The sequence below is a fragment of the Puntigrus tetrazona genome, chromosome 15 (assembly GCF_018831695.1).
Source record: "Puntigrus tetrazona isolate hp1 chromosome 15, ASM1883169v1, whole genome shotgun sequence".
Taxonomy (NCBI): domain Eukaryota; kingdom Metazoa; phylum Chordata; class Actinopteri; order Cypriniformes; family Cyprinidae; genus Puntigrus; species Puntigrus tetrazona.
The window spans coordinates 18,696,386-18,706,057 of record NC_056713.1 but is presented as its reverse complement, the minus strand read 5'-3'; the positions used below and the strand labels follow the sequence as shown (position 1 = coordinate 18,706,057).

The 9,672-nt window shown below is 38.0% G+C and overlaps 2 protein-coding genes across 5 annotated transcripts in view; both read left to right on the top strand.

The window, feature by feature from the left end:
- The first annotated feature begins 1,588 nt into the window (after positions 1-1,588).
- n4bp2l2 (NEDD4 binding protein 2-like 2) lies at positions 1,589-6,341 on the top strand. 2 transcript variants are annotated; one of them, XR_006252597.1, is made up of 6 exons: positions 1,589-1,702; positions 1,961-2,976; positions 3,088-3,212; positions 5,096-5,176; positions 5,420-5,496; positions 5,796-5,860. XR_006252597.1 is itself a non-coding variant. In XM_043258149.1 (6 exons), exons 2-6 carry the CDS (start codon positions 1,961-1,963, stop codon positions 5,917-5,919), a joined length of 1,431 nt encoding a protein of 476 aa, XP_043114084.1. In that variant the 5' UTR covers positions 1,589-1,702; the 3' UTR covers positions 5,920-6,341. The 2 variants fall into 2 exon arrangements, 1 of the variants encoding a protein (XP_043114084.1); XM_043258149.1 differs by having other exon boundaries at positions 5,088-5,176; positions 5,796-6,341.
- An 811-nt stretch (positions 6,342-7,152) lies between these two features.
- Positions 7,153-9,672, top strand: part of pds5b (PDS5 cohesin associated factor B) — a 28,314-nt gene continuing 25,794 nt past the window's right edge. For 2 of the 3 annotated variants that reach the window (XM_043259042.1, XM_043259040.1), the window contains exon 1: positions 7,153-7,452. The gene's annotated coding sequence lies outside the window, so the exon portion shown is untranslated. Of the gene's footprint in view, positions 7,548-9,672 lie in introns of all 3 variants that reach the window. The other variant, XM_043259041.1, reaches the window with a different exon arrangement.

The window sequence follows — 9,672 nt, the reverse complement described above, 5'->3', positions numbered from 1 at the left end:
TATTTTTGTGGTGAGTTACTAGTATGACTTTGTCAAGTCTAAGTGAAAAACGGACGTGAAAAGTGAATAAATGTGAATAAACTATAAGTAAAAGATAGTGAATATGGCATGGAATTAATAGAATATAAGGTAGATCTGTCTAAATAAACAGCCTGAACTTTGAACTGAAATTTGCCACCTTAAAAGGATTATTTGTCTCTGCCATGAGCAAAAACACACTTTTTTCATGGTTCTGGGTCAAACTACGGACACATGATTTGTTTTTTCTGACCAAAGGGATGGTACATATGAGCGGACTTAATGCTTCTGGCAGTGAGATGACTGAAAACTGCTGAAAGCTGCTGTGAAATACTCTCATCAGTCGTGGTGTTTGACCGCTCGCAGTGTTTAAAAGGGATTTCCGTTAAAAACCCACATTTTACCACATTTGTTTGCGTATGAAACCCAAACAGCTTGAAAAGGACAGAAATGCACTCACTCAAAGACAGTTTTGGTACAGTTCAGTGGTTTACCAGTAGTGCTACAGGACGATCTGAAGATTACACTTCCTTATTCCCTATGTCCCTATGTTTTCCTTCAAAACAAATTATGGTTTTGGCAGTTGATCAGGGTGATACTTGTAAAAATGGCTGACTGTGTGTATTTCTTCACAGAAGAGGATCTAAGTGGTGAAAGACACATTCTGTGGTTAAACTGGAGGAGCATGCTGGGTTTTTGCTTCTGGTTAAGTGAAATTTGTAATCATATTTTGTTGTCCTACCAATACACTGAGACATGCAGAGAAATATAAATGACAACATGAGCTATAGGCCTATTCATATTATTTTATATCACATGCAAAACCTTTATTTAGGAAAGGCCTAATCTTTAAATTTATAAAAGAATCCTGAAAAAAACGTACCATAGTTTTCACACAGACACACACACACATACACATTATTACACACACAATATTAAATGTATATCAATATATCAAAATATATCAGCAGAAATATTTGTAACCTTGTTGATAAATGTTTTAGAGCAGCATGTCAACATATTAGAATAATTTCAGAAAGTTAACGAGTTTCATGCTGAGAATTAAGCTTTTATTTAAGTGTGTGTGTGTGTGTGCACGTGGTATTTATCACGTTATATATATAACGTTATAATATCCCACAATGATAGGAATACCAGTAATTTTTTTATGTTGTAAGAACATTTTTTACACAGGTTTCTAAAACAAACAGGATAAAAAAATTTGAGAATCTAAAAAAGCCAGTAGTTTCCTGTAAGGGATAGGTGTAGGACGATAATACATACAGTACAGTATAAAAAACCCAACTACACCTTACGATTCATAAAATATGGAAACAAAACGTGTGTGGAAAAAATAAATAAATAAAATAAATAAATAAATAAATAAAAATATATATATATATATATATATATATATATATATATATATATATATATATATATATATATATATATATATATATATATATATATATATATATATATAAGATTTTCCTTAGATTATTTAGTTATTTAATTTCATTCAAGTACATACATTTTTTTTGTGGGACTTTTATTTTGAACGTTCTTCCTTTTGTGGCGTTATCTGTCTAGGTTGCTGCTTTCTCTCTAGCCTTGTAGCAGATATGCTACAAAACATTTGATTAACCAGAACATAGCGCTTACAAGTTTTATAACACCTCAGGTAAAGCTTTTCACCGCGATTTAATTTCACCGTTTCGAGAAAATATTACCTATAAAATGTATCGAACCTCATTGTTTTCCAAAGCTGCTTTTGTCATTTTAAGTATTGTTTTATTAAATGATGATTGTTATTTAAATATAAACGTCTGTCTTATGACTAACTTGTGTGTCAGTAATTAAAGGTTGGCTTTACTGAATCTGTGGATTTACATAATTTACATAATATTGTTTTACTGTGTGGTTTTATTGTTCTTTATAGATGCCAAATGTCAATGCCAGTGAATCTACTTCTCCACCTAATGGTGGAAATGTAGAGGAAAGATATGACAACGCACCACTAACTCACTCAGATGGTGTCAGAGTGACACCAGTGGCTAAATCAACCAACAATCAGACTGATTTAGCTTTTTTACCTGTAGGACGTCATTTCAAGACTCAACAGGACGTGAATCCAGATGGTGAAAAACTGGATCCTTCAATACAAATACAGACAGACAGTTGTGTAAAAGAAGTTACCAGCACATGTTTCACTAAGAACATAAGCCAAACAGAGAGGGAACGTGTCATTAGAGAGTTGGCCATCACTAGTACTTCATTTATTGGGCCTGTGTGTCGCCCGGAGCCATCCATCGAGCAAGAGCTTTGTGAATTTTACAAAGAGCTTGAGGAAGTTGATAAGGTTGAAGTCGATGCCGACACCAAAACGGCTGAACGGCATCCTTCCAACAAGCCTGAAAACGATCAACCAAGCAGTACAAGCATTCCTGTTGTCGTAACTGATCACGGCAGAGCCTACAGACCTTACCCAGATCCACATGAACGCAACCAGAAAGATCCAAAAAGATGTCGACCCCGCTTGCAATGTAATATGGACGACTTTGGTAGAGGAGGATATCCAGAGCCGTGGTATCCTCCTCCGCCATGGGTTCCTCCAGACCCAAAGGTGCACTTCTTCCCTCCCCCAACCTCTGGAGGGGCTATCATGTATCCTCCAGACAGGGGACCTCAGGAGAACGTCTTCCACAGTTTTCACGGCAACAACAACTGCCGGGGCCCATGGGAAGGACAACCATTACGTTCGAACAGATGGCGTGAACAAAACAGAGCTTTCCAATCACACGGGCATCCTGGATTCTCTGAGGAGTATCAAACATCTTCAGCACACCCGCAGCAGCATTATCATGAAAAAGACCCATATCGGCATAATGATAACGCTGCTTTGGTGCTCATATTGTTGAGGGGAGTCCCAGGATCTGGAAAATCCACTTTGGCCAGGTGAGCAAACCTTAATATGTAACCTCAATGATGTCTTTGCAGCAAAGTGGATGTTTTGAGTAGTTAAGGATAAGCAGAGAAATCAAGCTTTTGTAATCTTTTGTGTCTCAGAAAACTCCTGTCCACTGGTCCCAGTGGAGTAATACTGAGCACAGATGACTACTTTTTCCAAGACAACAGATATGAATATAATTCTGCTCTGCTTGATGATGCTCACGGCTGGAACCAGGAGAGAGGTGAGGACAGTAACGTGTGTGTGTTTATGTATATATGTTTGTCTTCATTTTATTGCTGTTAAATGATAAATCATGAATATTTTTTTTTCCATTATATATGTATGTGTGCTGTGCATATTTATTATGTATACATAAAAACACATGCATACAGTATATAGTTCAAAAATATTTAAGTTTATAATTTTTTATAAATTCTATTATTCACACACACACACACACACACACACACATATATATATATATATATATATATATATATATATATATATTGTGTGTGTGTATGACAATATATTTTTTATTAAATATATATGCATGTGTTTGTATTTATATGCACATAATAAATATACACAGTATGAGAGTAAAGTAGATTATGAGTGCTTTAATGCAGTCATTTTCACTATTATAGTAAAACATGAATGAAATAAAAATTACATAATTGTATTTGAACACATCAATGATGTATAAATCCATCTATTCTTCAATCCGGGGCTGGGCCGTGGGGGCAGCAGCCTAAGTAGGGATGCCTAGGCTTCCCTCTCCCCAGACATGTCCTCCAACTCTTCCAGGGGAACACTGAGGTGCTCCCAGGCCAGCTGAGAGACATAGTCTCTCCCTGGGGCCTCTTCCCCAGTGGGACATGCCTGAAACACCATCGGGAGGTGTCCAACCCCATCGGGAGGCATCCCAAACAGATGCTTGAGCCACCTCATCTGGCCTCTCTCGATGTCTGAGCTAATCCTGAGTGACTAAGCTCCTCAACCTCTCTCTATGGGAGTTTCCAGCCATCCTACAGAGGGATCTCATCCTTTCAGTCATGACCCAAAGACCATAGGTGAGAGTAGAAACTTAGATCGACCAGTAAATCGAGAGCTTCACCTCAGCTCCTTCTTGACCATGACAGACTGGTACATCGACCACATTACTGCAGAAGCCGCACTGATCCATTTCTCGATTTCTGTTTCCATCCTTCCCTCACTCGTGAAGGACCTCAAGATATTTAAACTTTAACTCAAGCCACCCTTGTTTGGCCGAGAACCATGGCCTCAGACTTGGAGGCGCTGATTCTCATCCCAGCCACTTCACACTCGGCTGCAAACTACCCCTGTAGGTCCTGGCTAGTTGCAGCCAACAGGACAACATCATCTGCAAAAAGCAGAGATGAGATCCTGTGGTCTCCAAACCAGACCTCCTCCAGCCCCTGGCTGCGCCTATAAATCCTGTCCATAAAGATAATGAACAGGACGGGTGACAAAGGGCCGCCCTGCTGAAGGCCAACATGCACCGGGAACAAGTCTGACTTACTGCTGGCAATGTGAACCAAGCTCCTGCTCCGATCATACAGGGACCGGACAGCCCTTAGCAAAGGGTCCCAGAGCACCCCCCCACATGAAGCATATGTGGACTGGTTGGGCAAACTCCCATGAACCCTTCAGTACCCTGCCAAGGGTATAGAGCTGGTCCAGTGGACGAAAGGCGTGTCAATCAAGTCCCAACATCCAGAGACCTGAGATACTCGGGATGGATCTCATCCACCCCCGGTGCTTTGCCACCGAGGAGCTTTTGAATTATGAAAGGCGATCTATATGCATACATTAAAGGGAAATGGCAGAAAAATTATGTTAAATGTTATATATTAATTTTCATAATTTTCACCAATTTAAAAAATAAAATAAAAAATCTTAAGAAGACTAATGTCATTTTCTTAATGAAAATACCATGCTTTTGTTTTGCTTTTTAGTGTCAAATATGAGCATGACTTTTTCTTGACTGTTTTTGTAAGGTTTTACAAATATTAGTAACTGTGAGCATTTAGAGCATGAAGTTCTTTTGAAACCAGTCTGGATGCTAATTCTTTACGGCTTTGTCTTGTCTAAGCCGAACAGGCGATGCTGGAGGGCCGCTCGCCCATTATCATCGACAACACAAATGTTAAAGCCTGGGAAATGAAGCCTTATGTTCAAATGGTGAGTTGGCGTCTTTAAGTAATGCTTGGGATTGGAATATTTTTGTAAAACGCTAGTTAGTCTTTGACTTGGCTCCGAACACTGGCTGAAAGTTTTATTAGCAGCGCTTTAGAACATTTCCATATGTTTGCATTCAGAGATTTTGTATCGCAATAAAATGATTTCTCCGTCTATTTGCTAAATGAACTATATCGGCTTGCTAATTAGTAACACATTTTTATTCATTTGCTTTATTTCGCACAGGCTTTAGACAGCGGATACAGAGTGGACTTTTTTGAGCCAGATACCCTCTGGAAATACGATCCTGCTCAGTTAGAAAAGTAAGTCTGTTTATAGTTTTGGTTCTCAGGAACACAGTGACTTTTATTAATCACTGAATGAGAAAGACTATTGACTTTGGATCAGGTTTTGGCTTATGGCACAGAGGTAGAGATTTCAGTTGTGAGTAAGTGGACAAAATGTTTTATAGTCTAGGATCAGTAAGTATCTTTCATATTTCCGTGAATAAGACCAGCGCAAGAGCCGTTGTTATTGTTCTTTCTTTCTTTCTTTCTTTGTATAGCAGTCTAATAGAGCTCGGCTGTCCTTGTAATTTCCTGTCTATTAATTTAATCAACAGGAGGAACAAGCACGGAGTCCCTCGAGAAACAATAGCAAAGATGCTGGATGGTTTCGAGTGGCCGATGAATGTTGACATTGTGATGAATTCTGTGGTGCCACCCCATAAAAAGAAAGGCCGATGAAGATGACCGATGACATTTAGCTGCTCTTGACATAGAAATATTGTCATGCTATCATTCTGAACGATTGCGCTTTTTTTATTTTTATTTTTTTTTACTCATACTGATGCAGCTAAATTTGTTTCTAATGTTAATTTTAGAACTTTTTAATGACCATATTTGTTTAAAATACTCAAAACATTTTACCATTTTACAAAACAAAGATCATTTCTTAAAAAAAAAAAAAAACACCTTTTTTTGTATTTTGCAAAAACATAATCTGTATAGTGACATGCTGAATTAGGAACATTATTTAAGCATTCCTTTTTTATCCAAAAGACCGACAGTTCAAATCTAGATACTAATCTGATCTCAGGGTTCATGTTTTATGAATATGCTGTACATTGTTGATGGCTCCTGTATTAAACAAGACATTGTTTTCAAAAGTGCTGAATGTGTTTCTGAATAAATGTTGATTTGTTTTGATAAAATGGAAATAATGGCTACACCTGCATGCTTTTCAACGTTTCAATGAAAAATGTCTTTCTACTAAATATATACAGAACAATTCCCACTCAGGGTCATGATAAATGTTGCCTTGTCAGAAAAAAAGAAAAGAAATTAAAATTAAAATTAAGCACATTATTAAAAGCAAAATCTATTCTATTTCAAAGTCTACTTGTTATCCATTACAAGATGTTGACATTTATTGTAAAAAAGGTAACACTTGACTCTTTAAAAAGTAGCTTTCATTTTTTTTGCGATGTAAAAATGACCTCGAGTCCAGTGTGTATATACATATCTATATATAGATTTTTAGGTTTTGTTTTATTTTACATAATCTTATGTGCTTCTGTCATTTAAATTCCCTGCCGATACGCTGCTCGTTTTGAAGCTGGGATGCTGGTTTAAGCTGGTCCTTTGCTGGTTTATGTGCCGGCGAAGGACCAGCATAAACCAGCATCCAAGCTTACCAGCACAAGCTGGTTTTGTCAACTGGGTTATTCTTCATATTTCGATACTGCTTTAATTTTACTTCGGTTTCTGTTTGAGCAATTTTACCTCGACCTAAACCTATTTCAGTCAGTTGCCAAGGCAACATATCCGAGGTCCTTAAAGTGATTTTTTCATCTAATGTATATATTTTATTTCATCAATACTGGTGCAGTGCCTTTATCTATCCATTGTAAGTGTCACATATTGTGCATATGAAGGCGGAGACCGCTGTCATGCTCTTCTTGGCCTATAGGTGTCACTGTTACACCGCACTCCGACCAGCTAGCGACTCAACATAAACGCTCGTTTACGCACCAGCCATTTACATCACTATTATAGCGGTTTATTTCTTTTTCTAAACCCAACCCGCGAATATAACCGCAAAAAACAGAGCCATGCCTTTACACAAATAAACGCGGACGGAGGAGGGAAGTGAAGGACCTGCACCGAGCGGAGCTGCACTGACTGGTGCAGATAGGGACAAATTGGCGCCATTTTGAAGCCGACAGGAGGATCTCAGCGGTGGGAGAAGCGAGTGGAGCGCGCACTTTTTCCAATAAGGTAAACGTCTGTTTGAATTTAAACCGCACGCGAGCGAAATCGCCCCGCGCCGACAGGAGTCCGTTATCGGGAATTATTATTTCGCGGCTGTTTCAGTAGGTGCTTTTCTCTTTTTCGCCGCTTGCTTGTCTATTCTTCTGTTAACCCGTGCGAGGATATCTGACTCTCACTCTTTCTGTGTTTCCCAACCCCGCGAATTCGCTCGTTCTCCTCTCGAAACGCGAATCGCGATGACAGTGGTCGTCGGTTCCCGCGTGGCGTGCGGTTTGGCGGCCGTTTTCGTTGCGAAAGAGGGCCGTGCACTTTCCCGACGCCTCGTGTGTGTACATGCATACGAGTGTTTGTGTTTTAGCTCTGTTAGCTTAGCTTAGCTGCTCGTAAACCGCTTCAGCCGCTTTTTTAAAAAAGCGTTCAAAACGGATTCTACCGCTGTAGCGTGCGTTCGGTTTTCTTATGGGCTCGTTTAGTCCGCTGCATATCGAGACGGTGAGTGCTGTTGTGCATTGGACGTAGATAGTAACAGGGGAGCTGTATAGTGGTGTGCAATGAATTTTAGCTTGTAAACACCCCCTTAGGGGTGTTATCTCGGTTTCTATGGGATAAACCACTGTCAAAGGAATGAAATGACAGCTGCTGTGTGATCAAGACTGTAACGTATTTTATCCCGGTTGTGCTGCACAAAGACGTCAGTTCAGAAAGTCAACCTGCTGTCAGAATGTAAGCCTCTTTTTTCCCCCCCGTGCAAAATCGTTGTAAGATCGTAATGGTGTCTTATAGCTGGCAGCGCGATGCATTGTTTACTAATAATATGCACAGAGGTGTTGTAAATGTGCCGTATGTGCTTGGCGTTTGCGGGGATTGTGAAACGCTTTCACTTTGTTGAACCTGCCTCGAAATGACAGCTATTTTCACTTCACCTTGCATTATTAATTTCTTGCGTAATTGTGGTGTTATAACTTTTTATGGGTCGCTCTTAGGGGAAATGCAATGCACCTGTAATGCCTTTATTTTCATTTTGACTGCTTTAGTCTTTCTGCTGTGTATTTAAAGCCACCCCCCATTAAATCCAAATCAAAGTATTTAAAAAAAAAATAAAAAAATGAACTGATAAATCATTAAAGTTATTGATGTATAATGCGTGTATATATATAATGTTGCGTGCACGCAATGACATTTTCTGTCAAAATGTATATAAAGATTTTATATATTTCCACTTATTGCAGGTTAAAATAATATTTTGTTTTGTGAAGGCAAGTCATTTTCTTTTGTGGAGAGTCTACATGAAATGGAAACGGACCTAATTTGCAAACTCAAACTGTGGATGTTGTTATGAATGATTCATACATGATTATCTCATATCATGTTTACATTTTTTTTAAAATCTTAATTGAAATGTAATAATTGGTGTTTAAAAACGAGGCGTTTCTGGACTTCTGTTCTTGTATAATGCGTAAGCTCCGGCCCCACACATGTGACTTCCAAGATCAGATTCATTTTTGAGAGCGTTTTTTATGATCCATTGCATGCACACATTCATCACACTAAGGAAAATCTACCTTTTCATTGCAATTTAAGCTATATATATATATATATATATATATATATATATATATATATATATATATATATATACACACACACACATTTATAATTTTCTTTATATTTTATAATTTTTCTGTTGTATTAGCATTTGCTTTATAACATTTGCAGAATGTTTTCTTTTTTTTTTCCCCAATTTTTTTTTTTTTTTTTTTTTGTCCAATCAAAGAAAAAAGCCCTTAAGTACATCCTGCTCCAATTTCCTGTTGAAGCATTTCATGGGGTCTTTCCATACTCCATTTTTACTCTTCATTATATCAGCAGGCTTAATTTGGCTGTTTGTTATGAATTACAGATGGTGATGATGATTGCATTTTTTTGTCTTGTCATTTTAGATTAGACTGCTTGGTGCTGTAATTCACGTATGGGTGTTGTGTTTTAGTTTGCTAATCTGTAAAACCTCTGTGCACATCAACTTGAATTGAAAGTATAGCATTTCTTTGAATTTAAATGTCTCTGTAGACACTGCTCTTTAGCGCTGTTTGTATTTAACTGTCCACAGGAGGTGAGGTTTTTGGCTCTTTTCTTCTTTTTTTTTTTTTTTTTTTTTTGGGTGTAGTCAAAGTCAAATCAGTGTTCAGGATCCACAGGATGATTTCTTTAGCAGCCCATTCTTCTCCA

What these genes read in the sequence shown, in the direction of transcription:
- n4bp2l2 (XM_043258149.1), top strand. Translation starts at nt 1,961, where the DNA reads ATGCCAAATGTCAATGCCAGTGAATCTACTTCTCCACCTAATGGTGGA. An exon ending in CGGCTGGAACCAGGAGAGAG is followed by an intron (nt 3,213 to 5,087) that starts GTGAGGACAGTA and finishes GTCTTGTCTAAG; the next exon opens with CCGAACAGGCGATGCTGGAG. An exon ending in GATCCTGCTCAGTTAGAAAA is followed by an intron (nt 5,497 to 5,795) that starts GTAAGTCTGTTT and finishes TTTAATCAACAG; the next exon opens with GAGGAACAAGCACGGAGTCC.